Source organism: Sebastes fasciatus, chromosome 7, assembly GCF_043250625.1.
Source record: "Sebastes fasciatus isolate fSebFas1 chromosome 7, fSebFas1.pri, whole genome shotgun sequence".
Taxonomy (NCBI): domain Eukaryota; kingdom Metazoa; phylum Chordata; class Actinopteri; order Perciformes; family Sebastidae; genus Sebastes; species Sebastes fasciatus.
The window spans coordinates 22,764,325-22,789,051 of record NC_133801.1 but is presented as its reverse complement, the minus strand read 5'-3'; the positions used below and the strand labels follow the sequence as shown (position 1 = coordinate 22,789,051).

Genomic DNA, 24,727 nt, shown 5'->3' with positions numbered 1-24,727 from the left:
CCCACAGGCTGTCAAGTGTGTAGAACCCCCCACCCCCCAAAGGCTGAGGACACTAGCTGCTGAACCATAATCATGGCACCTGCACTTTATGATGATCCATTTATTTATTTGTGTACTTTGTGATTGAATGTTTTTATGGCTGCTTTTAATGTTTGTTTTTACTGCAAAGAGCTGCTAAACTGCTTTTCGTTGTTTTCAATGACAATGACAATAAAGTCTCTATTCTATTCAATATCACTCTATATTTCACCTGCTTGGCAGTAATGTTAGCTGACCAGACAAAGGTCTCTCCATGAATCACTGCTGATCCTAGTGTTGGCTTTTCTTGCCTCAGCGCAGGCTGAGGCAGCGGGGCTACGCAGCGTGTCTTCCTGCTCTCTCCGCCCACAGCCGGAGTGAGCAGGAAGACGCCGGCACCCGGTCGGTAACGAGACGATAAAGTAACTCCGTCACTTCACAAGACACGGGAAACCTCTGTTGGTCTGGAGGACCTGCAGCAGTTATTTCTGCACAAACGACCACTGTACATTCACTAGATACTCTCAGAGCTAAACTAACTCTTCTGCAGTGTGTAGTGAGCGCGCGTTCACATCTAGATGTGGAGCGAGTACGCGAGAATGCGCGTCCGCTCTGAGTGAAGGCAAGCAGACAGAGGAGGAGAGAGTACAGCAACACGCGAGCGCGCATATGCGAGCGCGCATGTGTCCCAACCCGGTACATTTATACGCTTAAAAAGTTACAAACAGTCCCTTTAATTGTAAAGATAATGATGAAGTAATGAGGGACTCCTCATTATTCGGTATTATGCCTCACTTTACTTTGGGACACAAAAAGGGTAAGTAATCATATGTTAGTGATGAGGTAATGAGGAACTCCTCAGTAAGTACTCAGTATTATGATTTACTTTACTTGTAGGGACACAAAAACAGTAAGTAATGTTTAAGTAATCAGTAATTAATGAGTCGTTACTAGTTTTGTGCTGCTCAGCAGCTGATTCAGATTTAATCAGGAATGATGAGTCAAGTGGTCAAGATGATCAAGTCACAAATATTCACAAAGTGATCATTACTTAATTCATTAATATAGGCTCTCCCTGCCTGTTCAGTAACTCTTCATTATCAACTATATAGTCCTCCATTATGAATTATTAGAGAAGTACTTATTAATCCATCCATCCTTTAACCGCTTATCCTATTGAGGGTCGCGGGGGGGGGTGGAGCCGATCCCAGCTGACATTGGGCAAAGGCAGGGTACAACATGGACAGGTCGCCAGACTATATCAGGGCTGACACAGAGATACAGACAACCATTCACGCTCACATTCACACCTATGGGCAATTTAGAGTCAACAATTAACCTAACCTGCATGTCTTTGGACTGTGGGAGGAAGCCGGAGAACACGGAGAAAACCCACGCTAACATGGGGAGAACATGCAAACTCCACAAAGAAAGGGCCCCAAGCCGGATTTGAATCTGCGACCCTCTTGCTGTGAGGCAACAAATTGGAGGAACAAATGAAGAAACAAAGGAGAATTTATGGCCTACTCCCTGGGTTTTAAGACTATATACATTCCTTTGAGATGTTGTCTCACAGTCTCCCAAAGACACATGCAGCTGTGAATGAGACCAAAATGGAAATGACATTTGATACAAATTAACATGTACTTGAATTGATGTGTTGTGCTTTGCTAACACTTTGCAGACTCAGATCATTTGGAGCCAGTAGCCAGATTATTTATCTATTTTTCAGTTCAGTGATTCAGAGTGTCCTGCTGTACTGCAGCACAGCTTGGCTCAGTAGCATATCTGTAAAACTTAAAACTAAACTTTATAGTCAAATCAAAATCTGCGCGAAGATCATTGGCCAACCTGTGGAAGCCTCCTTTCAAGCAGCTCACAACAAGAGCATGCTCAGATTGGCCAACAGCATCTCTTCTGATCCCTTACATGTTTTAAATGGGGAATATCAACTTCTGCCCTCCAAGAGGCGTTTTATTTAACTGCATCAGGTTAAAGAACGCTTTTGTCCATCAATCCATCTTGTTGCTAAATAATAATTAATGTGCTGCTAAAGACATGTAAATCCAGAGGACAGATGGTAATTTTTGTAATGGGTTATGTATGAAAATGTTGATGTGTTTTGTTCTTTTGTCTGATGGGTCTTACTTGTCTGTCTGTTTATGGTAACAGTATGTCTATGGTATGTGTACTTTTTCTCAAACTGAGCTGCCTATGGATGCAAAATTTATTTCAGTGCAAACTGACAATACAGTTGTATCGTATCGCATTGTATCGTATCGTATCGTATCGTATCGTATCGTATCGTATCGTATCGTATCGTATGTTTAATAACAGGCAGTTTTGTTTAACATGTACATGTTCACCAGAAGAAAACTGAAATTAGTAGGAGCCAGCAGAGACACAAGTCTGTCTCACACTTCTGACCTCTCCCTGCCTTCTTTTCGAAATCCACATTTGTGACTACTGTAAGTTTGTTTATAACAATTTATCTAGTTCAGTCATTTTCAGTTTAGATAACTCAAATACTCACGCTGATAAATAGATAATCACAAGCTTTAGATTAAACCCTTCCCTTTATATTAATCACTTGATGAGATCCTGCTACCTAAATATTTTTATATTTTATATGTCTATATTATACGTACCAAGAGATCTTAAACAGACGCTTAGACACACGCTTGCCAAGCACCTCACGACAGGCTGAGATTGGCACCCAGCCTACCTGACTACAGCTAAAAGAATTCTGAATCCTGCAATGCCAAACCATCTCTCTTGCCGCTCTGCTGCCATGCTGCTCTGCCCTGATGGCTGATTCAGTCAGCTGCTGAAACCTGAAGTATGCTACAACTTCAGTGCATCCACAACATGCTATAGACTTGGTACCAGCCAGTGTGAAGAAAATATACTTCACCTGATATTATGAGACTCAATTGATATATATAAAATTTTGAATTTTTCCCTGTTTTTATAAAATTGGGTGGCACCTGTGTAAATTCTGATATTAAAACTAATTGTGTATGATATCTGAAGCGGATAGTCACCACTCTCCTTCACATTTTACGACAATTCATGGGTTTATGATTAATAATATTGGGATATTAATTGTATATACATATTTTGATATTAATTATTGATTGATGATTAATCTGCTCTATGCAATAACGCTACATGATCGAAGTTATTTGTCATCAGCCTACTTTCTCAATTACTAATAACATGGCTATTACTACCAAAATATTTTTCTTCCTTTATGTTTGTATTGTATAGAGAAAAAGTATTAATTCTGTCTGAATGTTTCATGACTCAATGCCCCGACCCATGACTGCTTTCTTTGTATTCCTCTCTGGTCTCAGCAGGATTATGTAACATTTGGGTCCAAACAGTGCCACCAAGAGACCAAAACTGGAGGCAAGGATGGCGAATACCTCCACTGCATCTGCATATTTGCCTGGTGAGCTGACATAAGCAGGGACAAATGCCACCCACACAGCACAGAAGATCAGCATGCTGAAAGTGATGAACTTGGCTTCATTGAAGTTGTCTGGAAGATTCCTTGCCATGAATGCAAGTAGGAAGCTGAGGATAGCCAGTAAGCCAATGTAACCCAGTAACACTGCAAAACCAACTGTGGATCCGACTACACACTCATAAACTATCTTATCATTGTGGTATTGAGTGTTTTTATGAGGAGCTGATGAGGCAGAGACAAGCCAAGCAGTGCAGATTGCTGCCTGAATAGAAGTAAGAACCATAACTGTCCCTCTCTGCTGCACAGCACCAAACCACTTGAGACTGGCTCCTCCTCCTGGTTTGGAGGCCTTGAACACAGCCAGAACCACCATGGTTTTCACCAGGATGCATGAGACACAAAGTACAAAACTGATCCCAAATGCTGCATGTCTCAGCTGGCATGTCCACATCCTGGGATGGCCGATGAACAACAGTGAGCAGAGGAAACATAATTTAAGTGATATCAATAGCTGGAAACTCAGTTCTGAATTGTTGGCGCGTACTATGGGGGTGCTGCGATGATAGATGAAGATGCCCAGGACAACAGCACAGATTAATGTGACCAACAATGTGATGGCTGTCAGGCAGATACCTAGAGGCTCTTGATAGGAGAGGAACTCTATTTTCTTAGGAACACAGTGGTCACGCTGGGGGCTGGACCAGAAGTCCTCTGGACAAATGGTGCACTCCATGGAGTCTAAGAAAACATGATAGTGTTAAGATTAATGTTTAATTATATCTCCAAACTGCAATATTTAAAACTGAATACCAACCAGTCTTATTGCTGATCTTTCCCTCAGAACAAGGGATACAGTCAAAACAGCACTCAGGTTGCCCCTTCTTTCTGGCCATGCGGGTACCTGGAAGACAGCTCTCACTGCACACTGACCGGGGGGGCTGTAGGGAGAAAAATACACATCTTTTATTGAGTCAATGTGTCATGCATGGTACACAAAATAGGTGTCCGAAAAATTAAAGGCAACCTCTTTGGATTCAAAGTTCCAGACGATTTTGTCTTCATCAAGTGTGAGTTCTTCACCTTTGGCTGACTCTTTGACCTCACCCACATTCTCAACTTTAATTCGTCCATCAGGGAGCCACAGCCAGTTCATGACATCATATATTGGTAAGGCATCACCATTCTCATCAAATGAAACTTGATCACCAAATGGTGTGGTGAAGTTGACCTTTTCCAAGTAATACACAAGCTAAGAATATCAGAATAACGGATAGAGGAAAATCAAAAAGGACAGATGAAAAATCAATTTTATATGACCATGGTGAACACAGTGGTATCTAATATTCAATAATCAACCTGCCTACTGCACCTATGAACATATGAAGATATTAACAATTCCAACAAAGCATGTCCATTAAATTGAAGTCAACGATATTACTGTATACCCACTGACAATACACTTTGATCTGATAATATTATCCACTGCTGTCACCTTGTGTAAGGGGTAAATGTTTCAGCTATGCAATGCACTTTAAGATTAGTAATCTCATAGCATTGTATTTAATCCTATACCTGAAATGTTATTCCACCAAATAGTATAGGATTTAGTCATGAACAGGTGGAGTTTAAAATGATATCCCACCTGCCATAGCTCCAGTCTTTGCAAACTGGCACAGCTGTGTCCGCTGAAAGGACCTCTCCCTGGCACACAGCGCAGCATGTCATCAAGAGCATACGCCAGAGCATACACAGCCTTGTACACGTTATACTCTGGCCTGAGGTTTGAAATGTCCAACAACTCAGTCTCCACACTCTCTAGATCTTCCTGTCCAGTGCATAGTTCTCCCCCAGCCTCCACCCAACCTGCTGGTGGTGGTGCAAATCTACAGCGAAAAGTGTATTCCCAAAACTGATTTACCTGAAATGTGTTGAAAACCTTGTGTTATAAATGATGAAAACATACTGTATTATTCTTACAAATACGAGATCAGATTGCGATTTTAAGGTGAGACACTACAGGCAAAAACATTGTTGTTCATGAACTGGTCAATTTTTAAATGTTGGGCTATTTTGCTTCCATAACATGTCTTCTTTTAGACTAGTGGAAAGAAAACATCCAATTTAGGTGTTTATTTTACAACATTTGAATATATGTGTGTGTACATTTCTCTTAAATTCACCAAAAGTTAGAATGACATAATGCCTCATTTGCATATTTAAACAAAACATTTCAGAAAACTTGTAAGACAAAAAATAATTGTCTTAGTGTAAGTAATCAACTGGGGAAGTTTAATGGTGATATCTCAGATTTTTAACCCAATTCACCAGGAGTGTCTTCAAAATGGATTGAATTTTACAATACATATCTTTAAAGGCCGTTTTCTCAAAATGAGTTTTGTAAAAACCTTTGACTCTATTATGTCAATAAAATGAAACAACAATTTTAACTTAGAAAACTTGTAATACAAAAAAATAATTGTCTTAATATAAGTAATCAACTGGGGAATTTTCATGGCGATATATATTATTTAAATATTTTACCATCCTCACCTGGGGTGTCTCCACTTAAACTCACCATGTTATTTCCATAGCGGTTGTTGTGTTGTTTGTCAGGACGTATTCTTAACAGGAAGTCCCTGAGTCCTGGTATTCCTCCTCGTCGGATGGCAATGCCCAGTGTGCCGTTCAAGTACGGCATGAGGTGGGGGGTCTGGAGCACAGTAGCTGCAGTCCAGGCTTCACTTGCCATCCACTGCAGGCCTGTCACATTCTGCCTCACCACCTGTGAATTTCATGATATAAAATATATAAATTCATACAGTGACACAGTTGATGTCTTGTCTTCCTCATTCTTACACATGTGAAATCCGGTATTTTACACAGTATACAGTATATAACTGGAGGTCGTTGTAATTTGTTTGAGTTAGTGATCTCACTCGGTTATACAGGTTAACAGCTCCTTTAACAAATAAGACAAGTGATTTATTCAATTAAATCTATTTGCTACAGGACAATATTATATCGTAACTTAAATATTTCAGTTTAACAATTAAAACATTAAGTTGTTTAATTATATGAAATTATAATTAAGCTGTAATTCAAGCCCAACCTCTTCCATGAGGTTAATCATGTGACTCTCATATGCAAAGACAATGACCACATGAGCTGTAGATTTCCTCATCAAATCCACAATTCTCCTTAGTTCAGCTGCTTCTTTGTCCCAGGGCAAAATCTCAAAGTAGGCCAGACACCCTCCACCAGACTGAGCCAGATCAGATTGAAAGGATCGGGCGGCGTGTAGTCCATAATCATCATCACTGACCAGCAGACCTGTCCAAGTCCAACCAAAGCGCCTGAGAATCTGAATCATAGCACGCACCTAAGTAAATACAGATAGGAAGGATTAATGCACAGGCTGGAATAATCTCTCAGTGATTAACCTGCTAAACTGTTTCCACGATGGACCATGTTTAACTGGTACCCTTCAGACCAAACAGCTCCATCAATGGCACAACGTATTTGACATGTATTACAAAAAATATATAATATTTCATTGCAGTACTGGGATACATTTTCATTTTGATGATTGATGGTCACCTGGAAAGCATCGCTTGGGATCGTTCTAAAGAAGGATGGAAACTTTTGCCGGTCACTCAGGCACGAACATGTGGCAAAATAACTCACCTGTGAAAGACACAGACTGTACATCCTAAAAACATTCAAATCCTTCATCGGGTGATTAGTCCAATGTTTACAATTGACATTGCATTTAAAATTATAATACTACAACAGAACACAACTTACCATAGGTACTCTGTACAAACCTAAGACAGTGGAGATGGCGATAGAACGTCTAGAGGAAGAATCACCCACAATCCCAAGGACTGGAGGGGTTCCTACACAGGTCTTGTCCAACATAAACTGCTCCTCTTGACCACTGGCTAGTGACAACGCTGCGCGGAATCCAACTCCTAGGTTGTTGCAGTTGTCATTAAGACTGTATCCCAGAGTCACATTAGGTAGCAGGTTGGAGTTTCTGTTGATCTCATCAATAGCAAAGGCCATGGTCTGGGCCTGCCTAAATCCTAGAACATTAAAACTAACACAAAAATACCATTGTTGGAAATTACAAAATGATACAGTAACTGAGCTGACATGAACATGTTGCACAATTACAGATTTGGCAAAAAATTAAGCCAGTTGAATAGTAACAATTATTACAATACCTGAATAAAGAATATAAAGGAGACAAGTGATATGTCTAAAATGGCATAAATACACAATGTAATTCTGACCAAGTAATATCTTATCATATACAAATAAATTGCACTAATGGGATTGACTTCCTCCAGTTCTGCATTTTGCTGTTCCCTGACTGACCTGTGGCAGGTTGGCTGTTTTGGCTCTGAGGTAAAAGACAAGTCCGTAAAGAAAGAAAAGAAGTTAATCGCAAACAGCCCTCCGAGAACCACATCACCAGCCTTGTGCATCCCATTTAGATGAAACTGTCCCTGTAACTGGCAGGAGGTTGAATGGAGAGGGGAGGGCACAGCAGAAGAAAAGTAGGAACACAACAACACAGAGTACATGAGCAAGAGGACGTTGATATCTAAAACTGCCCACATGGTTTTCCTCCTGTTTACTCCTTTTCTGACTCAGTGTCAACCCCTTTTATTGACTTGCAGCATTGTTTAATCTTGCACACCACCCATCAGCGCATACGCAAAAGTAAGGGCAGGGCCTAATATTCATTTCATTTGAGATTGATTTTGTAAATGATTTTCAACTTCATAAAATTCATGGATTTGAATTTTATTGTATATGTTGGGCTGAATATGATGAATAAAAATCTGTGAAGAATCCTGCTTTCTCCGATTTCTTTAAAGGAATTCATTGTAAAGATAATGATGAAGTAATGAGGGATTCCTCATTATTCAGTATTATGCCTCATCTTACTTTGGGGCACAAAAAGGGTAAGTAATCATACGTTAATGATGAGGTAATGAGGAACTCCACAGTAACTATTCATTGTTATGTCTCACTTTACTTGGGGGGAACACAAATAGGGTAAGTAATCATACTTTATTGATGAGGTAATGAGGAACTCCTCAGTAAGTACTCCGTATTATGTTTTACTTTACTTGTAGGGACATAAAAACAGTAACTAATGTTCAAGTAATCAGTAATTAATGAGTCGTTACTAGTTTTGTGCTGCTCAGCAGCTGATTCAGAGCTCACATCCCAGCTCACATTGGGCAAAGATGGGGTACAACCTGGACAGGTCGCCAGACTATCACAGGGCTGACACAGAGATGCAAAATCCACACAGAAGGGCCCCAAGCCGGATTTGAACCTGCGACCCTCTTGCTGTGAGGCAACAATTTGGAGGAATAAATGAAGAAACAAACGAGAATTTATGGCCTACTCCCTGGGTTTTAAGACTAAATACATTCCTTTGAGATATTGGCTCACAGTAACCCAAAGACACATGCAGCTGTGAATGAGATGGAAATGGAAATGACATTTGATGCAAATTAACATGTACTTGAATTGATGTGTTGTGCTTTGCTAACATATCTTTAATAACAGGACGTTTTGTTTAACATCTACATGTTCACAAGAAGAAAACTGAAATTAGTAGGAGCCAACAGAGACACAAGTCTGTCTCACTTCTGACCTCTCTGTGCCTTCTTTTGGAAATCCACATTTGTAACTAAGTTTGTTCAGAATGATTTATCTAGTTCAGTCATTTTCAGTTGAGATAACTCAAATACAGACTCAATTGATATAAATCAAATTTTGAATTTTTCACTGTTTTTGTAAAATTGGGTGGCACCTGAGTAAATTCTGATAAAACTCCCTGGGTTTTAAGACTATATACCTTTCTTTGAGATATTGGCTCACAGTCACCGAAAGACACATGCAGCTGTGAATGAGACCAAAATGGAATGACATTTGATGCAAATTAACATGTACTTGAATTGATGTGTTGTGCTTTGCCAACATATGTTTAATAACAGGCAGTTTTGGTAATCATGTACATGTTTGGGACAAGAAGAAAATGTAAATTAGTAGGAGCCAGTAGAGACACAAGTCTGTCTCACACTTCTGACCTCTCCTTGCCTTCTTTTCGAAATCCACATTTGTGGCTACTGTAAGTTTGTTTATAACAATTTATCTAGTTCAGTCATTTTCAGTTCAGATAACTCAAAAACCTTCCCTTTATATTAATCACTTGATGAGATCCTGCTACAGAAATATTTGTATATTTTATATGTCTATATTATACGTCCCCAGAGATCTTAAACAGACACTTAGACACACGCTTGCCAAGCACCTCAAGACAGGCTGAGATGGCACCCAGCCTACCTGACTACAGCTAAAATAATTCTGAATCCTGCCATGCCAAACCATCTCTCTTGCCGCTCTGCTGCCATGCTGCTCTTCCCTGATGGCTGATTCAGTCAGCTGCTGAAACCTGAAATATGCTACAACTTCAGTGCATCCACAACATGCTATAGACTTGGTACCAGCCAGTGTGAAGAAAAGATACTTTAAAGAAAGACTTTAAATGAAGGACATTTTTAACTGAGAGACTCCTCCATCTCCGAGGGGGGGTTGAGGAAATGGCACAGAGAAAAAAAAACTTCTCAAGCCGAGTTTGCATCAAGGTAACGTCGCAGCCGACCGCATCCCAAAGTGCCCGAGGACGGCAAAGAGAGCCACTGAGGGAGAAAAACGACTTAAGCTGAATCGCACCGTTGGATCCAAAAGATCCAAAATGCCGTGTTCCAGACAGATCTGCGGCCACCCCTTACAACATAATCCACCTATCTACTCATCGAAAGTGATATATAAATACATTTTCAGAAGTGTTATGATTAGACTAACAAACAAATTTATAGTCAACTACAATTGCACTCGGAGAGCACAGACCTCCGCCAAGGCAGGTTTCATGTACGTCGCTGCTGCTGAATGATGCGTTAATACTAAACCAAATTTAATTGATAGGCAAATGTCGAACAACAAATTCAATAAGAGAATTCAGTCACTGAATTGACCTGTTTGACACCTAATTGTGTATGATATCTGAAGCAGAGTGTCACCACTCTCCTTCACATTTTACGACAATTCATGGGTTTATGATTAATAATATTGGTTTACTTGAATGAATGCAATCAACTTGAATGAATGAAATAGGGCTAGGGCGCATGCGCCCGCAGCGACCGACAGTGAGACTTTGGCGTCTGTGTGATGTGTTTATACTTCTTTTTTAAAGGTTTCTACGTGGTTTTACGTGTCCCTCGTAAGTGTTCACTGTTGTCTGAGTACTCACCCTGCCGCTGATTGAAATGGATCACTTTTATCCTGCCCTGTTGTGGTTTTTGTCTTATCTTTTACTTGCGAGCGATGTCAGCTGAGCTGTCGATCCAGCAATGATACTGTACACGCACTCCAGAGACGTGCTGCTGCAGCTGAACTGTGCGAGTTTAACTCGCGTGACAGATGTCACATTACAACTGACAGAGTTCATCCTGAAGGATATTAATTGTAAAACAAGTGATTCAACAAGGAAGAAGAGGAAGCGGGGAAAACGAGGTGGCGTCAGACTGCGCTTCAGGAAGCAGCGGCTCACCAGGATCCCTTTGCCCTCAGTGATTATGGGAAACGTACAGTCCCTGAGGAACAAAGTGGACGAACTCCAAGGAAATGTCCGCTTTCAAAAGGACTTCATGGACTGCTGCATCATGGCCTTCACAGAGACGTGGCTCACTGAGCGAGACCGGGACATCGACCTGCTCATTGATGGTTTTGGGGCTCCCTTTCATCTCGATCGCAAGGCTGAAGTGACGGGGAAAACACAAGGAGGCGGGGTATGTTTGTATGTCAACAAACGATACTGCAGCTCTGTGACTGTCAGAGATCAAATCTGCACGGCAGATGTTGAACTTCTCTCTGTGTCGTTGCGTCCCTTTTACCTGCCCTGTGAATTTCCTCAACTTTTCATAATGACTATGTACATCCACCCGAAGGGAAACGGTGCCTCGGCCTCCAGCACCATTTCTGATGTCGTTCAAAAACTGCTGTCTATTTCACCTGATGCTCCCAACTTTATACTGGGTGATTTTAACCATGTCTCTCTGAAAAAGACCCTGACGAACTTCTACCAATATGTTTCCTGTCCAACAAGGCAGGATAAGACTTCTCTGCTATGGGTCAATTAAAGATGCTTTTAAATCACTCCCTCTCCAACCTCTGGGCTCTGCAGATCATAACTGTGTGCATCTTCTGCCCATTTACAAGACTGCTTTAAAGAGGGAAAAAGCGCAAACCAAGGACGTGAAAGTGTGGACTGATGAATCTGTGCTCTCCCTGCAGGAATGCTTTGACTGCACTGACTGGGATATGTTTAAGCAGTCATGTGATGACTTGGATGAACTTACTGATGTTACATGCTCATATGCTGCTTTTTGTAAAGACATGATTGTTCCCAGTAAGAGGGTTAAAATATACCCCAATAATAAGCCATGGGTCACTAAATCAGTTAAGTCTAGCATAAAGAAAAATAAACTTGCCTTTCAACAGGGAGTAGCATCAGACTTACACTCAGCCACAAAGGAGCCTAAAATTTAAATTTTGAAAGCAAAACGGAGCTATAAATCAGAACTGGAGAACAAAATGGCTGCTAATAACCTTGGGTCAGCTTGGACCAGCATGCAAACAATTGCTGGCCTCCAGAACACAAAAAACAGCAGAAATGTCACTTTAAATAGCTTTAATTCAGATACATAATTTGCTAATGCTCTTAATTGTTTTTATAATCGTTTTGATATGTTTGATTTTGGGAAAGAAATTCAGAAACTGAGCCTCAGACTTCAGGACAATCAGCACTTTCCTATAAACCAAAAGGATGTTGAAAAAATTTTCTTCTGCACAAAAGTAAACAGGAGCCCTGGACCAGATAATATCTGCGGCCATTTACTGAAGTCTTGTGCAAAAGAATTGAGCCCAGTTTTTAATTATATTTTTAATCAATCTTTAGAAACACAGCATGTCCCCAAAGTCTGGAAGGATGCTGTTGTTGTCCCGGTTCCTAAATCCAACTGTCCCAACATTTTAAATGATTTTAGACCAATTGCCTTGACCTCAATCCTAATGAAAACTCTTGAAAAACTGGTGAGGTCAGAAATTTTAAAAATCACCAAACATGCACTTGATCCGCTGCAGTTTGCTTATCGGACAGAGGAGTGGAGGATGCCACACTCACTCTGCTTAACCTGCTTTTTAAACATCTGGAGGGAAATGGGTGTCATGCCCGGCTTTTATTAATTGACTTTTCCTCTGCTTTTAACACAATTCAACCACACATTTTAACCCACAGGCTTTTAGAACATTTTAACTTAAGTAACAACCTTGTGAGCTGGATTTTAGACTTTTTAACCAACAGAACACAGAGAGTCAGAGTCAATGGGTTTTTATCAAACAAAGTGGGCTCCTCAACTGGCTCCCCACAAGGGTGTGTGCTCTCACCCTTGCTTTTTATCCTTTATGTGTCAGAGTACTTTTAAAAATCAAACTGTTTTAAAGTATGCGGATGACTCTGTGATTGTCAGCCTTCTTCAGGGCAATGAGAACAGCCATGGCCATGTGGCTGATGACTTGTTCAAATGGTGTGGGGAATCATATCTGCAACTAAACATATCTAAAACCAAAGATATGGTCATTGATTTTAGAAGGCATGCCTTTAAACATGAAGTCACAACCATTAAGGGTCAAACTGTTGAACATGTGCAGTCATATAAATACCTCGGGATTATCATTGACACTGCACTGAACTTTGAGGCAAATTGTGAAGCCGTATGCAAGAAGGGGCACCTGCGCCTGATCTGCTTAAGGAAGCTGTCCCACTTCCACATCGGAAAAACCATGATGACGCTATTTTATCGTGCTTTTATTGAGTCTGTTCTATCCTTTTCACTAGTGTCATGGTTTGGTACTCTGCCTCTGAAGGACAGAAATAGGCTGAGTCAGATTATTAAATGGTCCAGTCGGCTGATTGGTGAGTAACAGCTAAGCTTAATGTCCCTGTATACCAGGCAGTTACAGCGGATAGCCAGCTACATCTCACACGATGACGCTTATCCTCTGTCTGGTGAGTTCCAGTTCCTCCCATCTGGTCGGAGGTTTAGGGTCCCAAGGTGTAGAACAAAGCGCTACAGGAACAGCTTCGTTCCAGCTGCAATTGTTCATTTAAATAAGTCCTAGCGGCTTTTGCACACATTTATGGCTTTTGCACATATTTATGGAAAGTTTATCCCTTTTCTCATTTATTGTGTCTTTTTTGTCCTGATATTTCAGTGTTTTTTTTCTTTATATTGTTCTTGTGGCCTTCTTTTTGCTGGGTCCTGATCCCAGTAAACCATTGAGTACGCCTTGTTTTGTTTTTGGTATGTCTGTCTCTTGTCTGTGCTCTACCTTATTGTCAATATGATGCCATCCTCTATTTTTGCTGCAAAACAAATCTACCTACGGGTACAAATAAAGTCACCTGAACCTGAACCTGAACCAGTTATTAATTGTATACACATATTTTGATATTAATTAATGATTGATTATTAATCTGCTCTATGCAATAACGCTACATGATCCAAGTTATTAGTCACCAGCCTACTTTTTAAATTACTAATAATATTGCTATTACTACCAACATATTTTCTGCCTTTATTTTTGTATTGTATAGATAAAAGTATTTATTCTGTCAGCATGTTTTATGACTCAATGCCCCGACCCATGATTGCTTTCTTTGTGTTCCTCTCTGGTCTCAGCAGGATTATGTAACATTTGGGTCCAAACAGTGCCACCAAGAGACCAAAACTTGAGGCCAGGATGGCGAATACCTCCACTGCATCTGCATATTTGCCTGGTGAGCTAATATAAGCGGGGACAAAGGCCACCCACACAGCACAGAAGATCAGCATGCTGAAAGTGATGAACTTCGCTTCATTGAAGTTGTCTGGAAGATTCCTCGCCATGAATGCTAGTAGGAAGCTGAGGATAGCCAGTAAGCCAATATAACCCATCAACACTGCAAAACCAACTGTGGATCCGACTACACACTCATAAACTATCTTGTCATTGTGGTATTGAGTATTTTTATGAGGAGCTGGTGAAGCAGAGACAAGCCAAGCAGTGCAGATTGCTGCCTGAATAGAAGTCAGAACCATAACTGTCCCCCTCTGCTGCACAGCACCAAACCACTTGAGACTGCCTCCACCTCCTGGTTTGGAGGCCTTGAACACAGCCAGAACCACCATGGTTTTCACCAGGATGCATGAGACACAAAGTACAAAGCTGATCCCAAATGCTGCATGTCTCAGTTGGCATGTCCACAGCCTGGGATGGCCGATGAACAACAGTGAGCAGAGGAAACATAATTTAAGTGACATCAATAGCTGGAAACTCAGTTCTGAATTGTTGGCGCGTACTATAGGGGTACTGCGATGGTAGATGAAGATGCCCAGGACAATAGCACAGATGAATGTGCCTAACAATGTGATGGCTGTCAGGAATATACCAAGAGGCTCTTGATAGGAGAGGAACTCTATTTTCTTAGGAACACAGTGGTCACGCTGGGGGCTGGACCAGAAGTCCTCCAGACAACTGGTGCACTCCATGGAGTCTAAGAAAACATGATAGTGTTAAGATTAATGTTTAATTATATCTCCAAACTGCAATATTTAAAACTGAATACCAACCAGTCTTATTGCTGATCTTTCCCTCAGAACAAGGGATACAGTCAAAACAGCACTCAGGTTGCCCCTTCTTTCTGGCCATTCGGGTACCTGGAGGACAGCTCTCACTGCACACTGACCGGGGGGGCTGTAGGGAGAAAAATACACATCTTTTATTGAGTCCCTCATCCTCATCCTCATCTGCAACCGCTTATCCCGTTAGGGGTCGCGGGGGGGCTGGAGCCGATCCCAGCCGACATTGGGCGAAGGCGGGGTACACCCTGGACAGGTCGCCAGTCCATCACATTTTATTGAGTCAAATAGCTATAATGAGTCCTGCATAGTACACAAAATAGGTGTCTGAAAAATTAAAGGCAACCTCTTTGGATTCAGAGTTCCAGACGATTTTGTCTTCATCAAGTGTGAGTTCTTCACCTTTGGCTGACTCTTTGACCTCGCCCACACTCTCAACTTTAGTTCGTCCATCAGGGAGCCACAGCCAGTTCATGACATCATATATTGGTAAGGCATCACCATTCTCATCAAATGAAACTTGATCACCAAATGGTGTGGTGAAGTTGACCTTTTCCAAGTAATACACAAGCTAAGAATATCAGAATAACGGATAGAGGAAAATAAAAAAGGACAGATGAAAAATCAATTCTATATGACCATGGTGAACACAGTGGTATCTAATCATCAATAATCAACCTGCCTACTGCACCTATGAACATATGAAGATATTAACAATTCCAACAAAGCATTTCCATTAAAGTGAAGTCACTGATATTACTGTATACCCAGTGCGAATACACTCTGTCCTGATAATAGGATTTAGTCACATGAACAGGTGGAGTGTAAACTGATATCCCACCTGCCATAGCTCCAGTCTTTGCAAACTGGCACCGCTGTGTCCGCTGAAAGGCCCTCTCCCCGGCACACAGCGCAGCATGTCATCAAGAGCATACGCCAGAGCATACACAGCCTTGTACACGTTATACTCTGGCCTGAGGTTTGAAATGTCCAACAACTCAGTCTCCACACTCTCTAGACCTTCCTGTCCAGTGCATAGTTCTCCCCCAGCCTCTACCCAACCTGCTGGAGGTGGTGCAAATCTACACTGAAACGTGTATTCCCAAAACTGATTTACCTGAAATGTATTGAAAATCTTGTGTTATAAATGATGACAACATATTGTATTACTCTTACACATACCAAATCAGATTGCAATTGTAAGGTGAGACACTACAGGCAAAAACATTGTTTTTCATGCAATGATCAATTTTGAAATTTTGGGCTATTTTGCTTCCATAACATGTTTTCTTCAGAAAACATCTAATTTAGGTGTTTATTTTACTACACTTTACATATATGTGTCTGTTGATGTCTCTTAAATTCACCATAAGTTTTAATTAGATAATGCCTCATGAGCATATTTAAACATAACATTTCAGAAAACTTGTAATAGAAAAAATAATTGTAATCAACTGGGGAAGTTTCATGGCGATATATACTGTTTAAATGTTTTACCCTCTTCACCTGGGGTGTCTCCACTTAAACTCACCATGTTATTTCCATAACTGTTGTTGTGTTGTAGGTCAGTATGTATTCTTAACAGGAAGTCCCTGAGTCCTGGTATTTCTCCTCGACGGATGGCAATGCCCAGTGTTCCACTCAGGTACGGCATGAGGTGGGGGGTTTGGAGCACAGTAGCTGCAGTCCAGGCTTCACTGGCCATCCACTGCAGGCCTCTCACATTCTGCCTCACCACCTTTGCATGGCATTATATAAAATATATAAATTCATACAGCGACACAGTTGATGTCTTGTCTTACTCAATCATACACATGTGCAATGCTTTGGTTTACACAGTATACAGTATATAACTGGAGGTCGCTGTAATTTGTTTGAGTTAGTGATGTCACTCTAATGCCCAGTTATACTGGTTAACACCTCCTTTAACAAATAAGACAAGTGATTTATTCAATTAAATCTATTTGCTACAGGACAATATTATATTGTAACTTAAATATTTCAGTTTAACAATTAAAACATTAAGTTGTTTAATTATATGAAATTATAATTAAGCTGTTATTCAACCCCAACCTCTTCCATGAGGTTAATCATGTGACTCTCATGTGCAAAGACAATGACCACACGAGCTGTAGATTTCCTCATCAAATCCACAATTCTCCTCAGTTCAGCTGCGTCTTTGTCCCAGGGTAAAATCTCAAAGTAGGCCAGACACCCTCCACCAGACTGAGCCAGGTCAGATTGAAAGGATCGGGCAGCGTGGATTCCATAATCATCATTACTGACCAGAAGACCTGTCCAAGTCCAGCCAAAGCGCCTGAGAATCTGAATCATAGCACGCACCTAAGTAAATACAGATTGGGGGGATTAATACACAGGCCAGAATAATCTTTCAGTGATTAACCTGCTAAACTGTTTCCACAATGGACCACGTTTAACTGGTACCCTCAAGACCAGACAGCTCCATCAATGGCACAACGTATTTGACAGGTATTACACAAAAAATATTATATTTCATTGCAGTACAGGGATGCATTTTCATTTTTGATGATTGATGGTCACCTGGAAAGCATCGCTTGGGATCGTCCTAAAGAAGGATGGAAACCTTTGCCGGTCACTCAGGCACGAACATGTGGCAAAATAACTCACCTGTGAAAGACACAGACTGTATATCCTAAAAACATTCAAATCCTTCATCGGGTGATTAGTCCAATGTTTACAATTGACATTGCATTTAAAATTAAAATGCTACAACAGAAAACAACTTACCATAGGTACTCTGTACAAACCTAAGACAGTGGAGATGGCGATAGAACGTCTAGAGGAAGAATCACCCACAATACCAAGGACTGGAAGGGTTCCTACACAGGTCTTGTCCAATATAAACTGCTCCTCTTGACCACTGGCTAATGACAACGCTGCACGGAATCCAATTCCTAGGTTGTGGCAGTTGTCATTAAGACTGTATCCAAGAGTTACATTAGGTAGCAGGTTGGAGTTTCTGTTGATCTCATCAATAGCAAAGGCCATGGTCTGGGCCTGTCTGAATCCTAGAACATTAAAACTAACACAAAAATATCATTGTTGGAAAATACAAAATGATACAGTAACTGACCTGTCATGAACGTGTTGCACAATTACAGATTTGGCAAACAATTAAGCCAGTTGAATAGTAACAATTATTACAATACCTAAATAAAGAATATAAAGGAGACAAGTGATATGTCTAAAATGGCATAAATACACAATGCAATTCTGACCGAGTAATATCTTATCATATACAAATAAATTGCACTAATGAGATTGTTTTCCTCCAGTTCTGCATTTTGGTGTTCCCTGACTGACCTGTGGCAGGTTGGCTGTTGTGGCTCTGAGGTAAAAGACAAGTCCGGAAAGACAGAAAATAAGTGGATCTCAAACAGCCCTCCCAGAACCACATCTCCAGCCTTGTGCATCCCATTTAGATGAAACTGTCGCTGTAACCGGCAGGAGGTTAAATGGAGAGGGGAGGGCACAGCAGAAGAAAAGTAGGAATACAACAACACATAGTACATGAGCAAGAGGACGTTGATATCTAAAAATGCCCACATGGCTTTCCTCCTGTTTACTCCTTTTCTGACACAGTGTCAACCCCTTTTATTGACTTGCAGCATTGTTTAATCTTGCACACCACCCATCAGCGCATATGCAAAAGTAAGGGCAGGGCCTAATATGCCTTTCATTTGAGATTGATTTTGTAAGTTATGTTCAACTTCATAATATTCATGGATTTGAATTTTAATGTATATGTTGTCTGAATATGATGAATACAAATCTGTTAAGAATCCTGCTTTTTCCAATTTTTTTAAAGGAATTCATTGTAAAAATAAAGATGAAGTAATGAGGGACTCCTCATTATTCAGTATTATGCATCACTTTACTTTAGGACACAAAAAGGGTAAGTAATCATACGTTAGTGATGAGGTAATGATGAACTCCTCAGTAAGTACTCGTTTTATGTTTTACTTTACTTGTAGGTTAAAAAAAAAAGTAAGTAATGTTAAAGTAATCAGTAATTAATGAGTCATTACTAGTTTTGTACTGCTCAGCAGCTGATTCAGATTTAATCTGGAATGATTCACGAGTCAAGTGGTCAAGATGATCAAGTCACAAATATTTACAAATTAATCATTACTTAATTCATTAATATAGGCTCTCCCTACCTGTTCATTAACTCATCATTATCTACTATATAGTCTTCCATTATGAATTATTAGAGAAGTACTCATTAATCCATCCATCCATTAACCGCTTATCCTATTCAGGGTCGTGGGGGGGCTGGAGCCGATCCCAGCTGACATCTGGACAGGTCGCCAGACTATCACAGGGCTGACACAGAGACATAGACAACCATTCACGCTCACATTCACACCTATGGGCAATTTATAGTCAACAATTAACCTAACCTGCATGTCTTTGGACTGTAGGAGGAAGCCGGAGAACACGGAGAAAACCCACGCTAACATGGGGAGAACATGCAAACTCCACAAAGAAAGGGCCCCAAGCCGGATTTGAATCTGCGACCCTCTTGCTGTGAGGCAACAAATTGGAGGAACAAATGAAGAAACAAAGGAGAATTTATGGCCTACTCCCTGAGTTTTAAGACTATAAACATTCCTTTGAGATGTTGGCTCACAGTCACCCAAAGACACATGCAGCTGTGAATGAGACCAAAATGGAAATGACATTTAATGCAAATTAACATATACTTGAATTGATGTGTTGTGATTTGCTAACATGTTTAATAACAGGCAGTTTTGTTTAGCATGTACATGTTTGGGACAAGAAGAAAATGTAAATTAGTAGGAGCCAGCAGAGACACAAGTCTGTCTCACACTTCTGTCCTCTCCCTGCCTTCTTTTGGAAATCCACATTTGTGTCTAAGTTTGTTCAGTTAAATTTATCTAGTTCAGTCATTTTCAGTTTAGATAACTCAAATACTCACGCTGACAAGTAGATAATCATAAGCTGTAGATAAAAACTGTCCTTTTATATTAATCACTTGATGAGATCTTGCTTCATAAATATTTGTATATTTTATATGTCTATATTATACGTCCCCCGAGATCTTAAACAGACGCTTAGACACACGCTTGCCCAGCACCTCACAACAGGCTGAGATTGGCACCCAGCCTACCTGACTACAGCTAAAAGAATTCTGAATCCTGCCATGCCAAACCATCTCTCTTGCCGCTCTGCTGCCATGCTGCTCTGCCCTGACGGCTGATTCAGTGAGCTGCTGAAACCTGAAGTATGCTACAACTTCAGTGCATCCACAACATGCTATAGGCTTGGTACCAGCCAGTGTGAAGAAAAGATACTTTAAAGAAAGACTTTAAATTAAGGATATTTTTAACTGAGAGATTCCTCCATCTACAGCACAGAGGCGCTGCACGAGACAGAGAGAGATGGAGATGGAAACATTTCTCAAGCCAAATTTGCATCAAGGTAACGTCGCAGCCGATCACATCCCAAAGTGCCCGAGGACGGCAAAGAGAGCCAATGAGGGAGAAAAATGACTTAAGCTGAGACGCACCGTTGGATCCAAAAGATCCAAAATGCAGTGTTCCAGACAGAATCTGCGGCCACTCCTTACAGCACAATCCACCTACCTACTCATCGAAAGTGATATATGAATCCATTTTCAGAAGTGAAAGAGTTTGATGACTAGACTAACAAACAAATGTATAGTCAAGTGCCCACGGAGAACACAGAACTCCTTCAAGGCAGGTCTCATGTCACTGAATTGACCTGGTGACATTTAATTTGTTTCTATTCATAAATGTTCATGATTGTATATGTCTCAGGGAGATACAGTTGTTTTAATCACTTTATCCAGTGTCGCATGTTTATTTAGTATTATGGGTTTTATCATGTATTTCTTATATTGTTTTTATTGATGTGGTGTTGCATGTTTGCCTGTTTTATTATTGCATGTGTTTTATATTTCATATCTGGTTTTACTGTGTTTTTAACTGGAATGGACTTGGATCAAGGTGATTAACAGATTAGAGACAGCTGTGACTAATTGACTGACACACCCCTGCCAGCTCCGGATTGGCACACAGAGACGCTGTGCCTCTTTTTAAGTTGATTGTGGACAGGTGTGCAGAAGGGAGGAACAAAGGAAGGAACACAGGAAGGAACAAAGGTAGAGGACCAGCAGGAATGAGGAAGCGAAGCTTGAGACGCAAGTTTTGGGACCGCGGCAGCTTCACCGGTTCGTTGGACCGCAGGAACGCGGCCGACTGAGTGAGAGGACGGCCAGGACGCGGTAACAGACGAACCGCTGCAGGACGAGACAGACAGAGGCGGCTTCACCGGTACTGTCTGCTCCAGGAACACGGCCGACTGAGTGATAGGGCGGCCAGGACGAGAGACCGGACGAACCGCGCAGAGGACCCGACGGCCTCGGGACCCTCCTGCCCCTCTTGACAGTTTTAGACTTAAATACTCCTCTTTCTTGAACTATTTATTGCCCGCTGTGCACTTGGACTTTGCACCTCCATTTTAAGGACATTTTATTGTAGTTTATTCCAATTAGCACTGTTTTAACTGGTTTTATTTATCTGTTCTATGGTGACAATTTTAGCAGTTTAAATAAATCTTTTAAACTGATAATATCTTATCTGCTCTTTCTTAACAGTGGAAACACCTTTTTAATTGCTGGTATCCAAATAAGAACCTCACACTTCTGTGACATTTTGGCGTTGTCGGCAGGATACCAGCTCCACTGTTAAGAATTGGACGCCGCCCAACAGAGTAATGCTAATGTACCCATAACTGCACAGTTTGCTATGCCATGGTTTATGGGGGCTGCTTGGATCCCACAATTTAGTGGAGAAAAAGGGAAATTTACAGAATGGAGGGCTCAGATGGAGGCTATGCTAAGGGCACAAGGACTCAGTCAGCAGCAACAAGCTGATTTTGTGTTGGGTGCCCTAGAGGGAGATGCTAAGCGTGAGCTGCAGCTAACTAACCCAAGGGATAAGGACAAAGGACAGAAAGTGTTGGATCTCTTGGAAAGACTGTATGCAAAACCAGCCACCAAAGCACAGCTACGGGCTAGTTTCTTTAAATGCAGACAGCGGACTGATGAAAATGTGAATGCTTTTATATTAAGACTGCGGGAACTCTTTTCCAGATGGCAGGAGCGAGATGAAGTTGAAGCTGATGAGAGTAATGATCTGTTGCTGGACCAGTTGTTGGTGGGGTTACAGGCCGGACCCATAAAGCAGGAGTTGAGCCGACAGATCCGGCGGAATGAACAGATGACCTTTACAGCCACCTGCAAAGAAGCTCAGGCCTTGGAACAAGAGCTGCAAGATGGAGAAGACGCACATCTACAACAAATGTGGCGCAATTAAAGGACCAGATACAGGCTGAGCTTCAACAGGAACTGATGGGTGAGGTGAAAAAAGAGATCATAGAGCAGATGAAAGCCCTGTCGGCTAACCTAATGGAGGAGGTGAGGGCACAGTTCTCAACCAGGGAGGTGCCTCTAACTCCTACAACCCAACCTAGGGACCATCATACACCACGAGCCCCCCAGTAGCGAGCATGAGCATCCCAACACACGTCGCCCACGACGAGCTAATTTTGGGTTGCCCCCAGCCAGGTATCGCGACGAGTAATTGGTCGGGACAACCATTATTAAAGAGGACGGAAATGTCACAGGGAGATACAGTTGTTTTAATCACTTGATCCAGTGTCGCATGTTTATTTAGTATTATGGGTTTTATCATGTATTTCTTATATTGTTTTTACTGTGTTTTTAACTGGAATGGACTTGGATCAAGGTGATTAACAGATGAGAGACACCTGTGACTAATTGACTGACACACCCCTGCCAGCTCCGGATTGGCACACAGAGATGCTGTGCCTCTTTTTAAGTTGATTGTGGACAGGTGTGCAGAAGGGAGGAACAAAGGTAGAGGACCAGCAGGAACGAGGAAGCGGAGGTTGAGACGCGAGTTTGGGGACCGCGGCAGCTTCACCGGTACGTTTGACCGCAGGAACGCAGCCGACTGAGTGAGAGGACGGCCAGGACGCGGTAACAGACGAACCGCTGCAGGACAAGACAGACAGAGGCGGCTTCACCGGTACTGTCTGCTCCAGGAACACGGCCGACTGAGTGAGAGGACGGCCAGGACGCGGTAACAGACGAACCGCTGCAGGACAAGACAGACAGCGGCGGCTTCACCGGTACTGTCTGCTCCAGGAACACGGCCGACTGAGTGAGAGGACGGCCAGGATGTGGTGACAGACGAACCGCTGCAGGACGAGACAGACAGAGGCGGCTTCACCGGTACTGTCTGCTCCAGGAACACGGCCGACTGAGTGACAGGGCGGCCAGGATGAGAGACCGGACGAACCGCTGCAGGACGAGCTAGACGGGAGTGAAAAGACTTGGTTCAACGCCTACTAAAAAGCTAAGTAAAGGAAAGTGAACCAAGCAACCTCTGGTGTGTGTTTGAGCTGCTACTGTGTGTGTGCTAGCCACTGAGGTTCCCGTTTCTCTCCGTAGCGCCAACGACGGGCGAGGGCGCAGCAGAGCTGCAGGGCCGGAGCAGAGGAGCCGACGGCCTCGGGACCTCCCTGCCACCCTTGACAGTTTTAGACTTAAATACTCCTCTTTCTTGAACTATTTATTGCCCGCTGTGCACTTGGACTTTGCACCTCCATTTTAAGGACATTTTATTGTAGTTTATTCCAATTAGCACTGTTTTAACTGGTTTTATTTATCTGTTTTATGGTGACAATTTTAGCAGTTTAAATAAATCTTTTAAACTGATAATATCTTATCGGCTCTTTCTTAACAGTGGAAACACCTTTTTAATTGCTGGTATCCAAACAAGAACCTCACACTTCTGTGATATATATACAATATATTTCTTCAATTTTCATTTATTCAGTTATCATCTGTTAGTAGTTTAGTTATATAGTTAGTCAAATAAACATTTCATTTCATACAGAACTTGGTTATTTGATTTGTGTATGTATATAAACAATTAGAATCACTGTTCACCATGCCCACGAACTCCATCGCAAACCTGATATTATGAGACTCAATTGATTTATATAAAATTTTGGAATTTTTCCGTTTTTATAAAATTGTGTGGCACCTGGGTAAATTCTGATATTAAAACTAATTGTGTATGATATCTGAAGCAGTGTGTCACCACTATCCTTCACATTTTATGACAATTCATGGGTTTATGATAATAATTTGGGGTTATTAATTGTATATACATATTTTGATAATAATTAATTATTGATTATTAATCTGCTCTATGCAATAACACTACATGATCCAAGTTATTAGTCACCAGCCTACTTTCTCAATAACTTATAACATTGCTATTATTACCAACACATTTTTCTGCCTTTTTTTGTATTGTATAGATAAAAGTATTTATTCTGTCAGCATGTT

The 24,727-nt window shown here is 41.3% G+C and overlaps 2 protein-coding genes across 2 annotated transcripts; both read right to left on the bottom strand.

Moving 5' to 3' along the window:
- Positions 1-3,317: 3,317 nt before the first annotated feature.
- Positions 3,318-8,115, bottom strand: LOC141770794 (extracellular calcium-sensing receptor-like). Its single transcript, XM_074640639.1, has 9 exons — positions 7,871-8,115; positions 7,295-7,589; positions 7,088-7,174; positions 6,600-6,869; positions 6,066-6,272; positions 5,133-5,408; positions 4,515-4,739; positions 4,305-4,428; positions 3,318-4,228 (listed from the first exon to the last, which is right to left on the bottom strand). The coding sequence occupies exons 1-9, from the start codon at positions 8,113-8,115 to the stop codon at positions 3,318-3,320; spliced, it is 2,640 nt and encodes an 879-aa protein (XP_074496740.1).
- Positions 8,116-14,259: 6,144 nt separating this feature from the next.
- On the bottom strand, positions 14,260-18,845 carry LOC141770793 (extracellular calcium-sensing receptor-like). Its single transcript, XM_074640638.1, has 9 exons — positions 18,601-18,845; positions 18,025-18,319; positions 17,818-17,904; positions 17,329-17,598; positions 16,787-16,993; positions 16,097-16,372; positions 15,602-15,826; positions 15,247-15,370; positions 14,260-15,170 (listed from the first exon to the last, which is right to left on the bottom strand). Exons 1-9 carry the CDS (start codon positions 18,843-18,845, stop codon positions 14,260-14,262), a joined length of 2,640 nt encoding a protein of 879 aa, XP_074496739.1.
- Between the last annotated feature and the right edge of the window lie 5,882 nt (positions 18,846-24,727).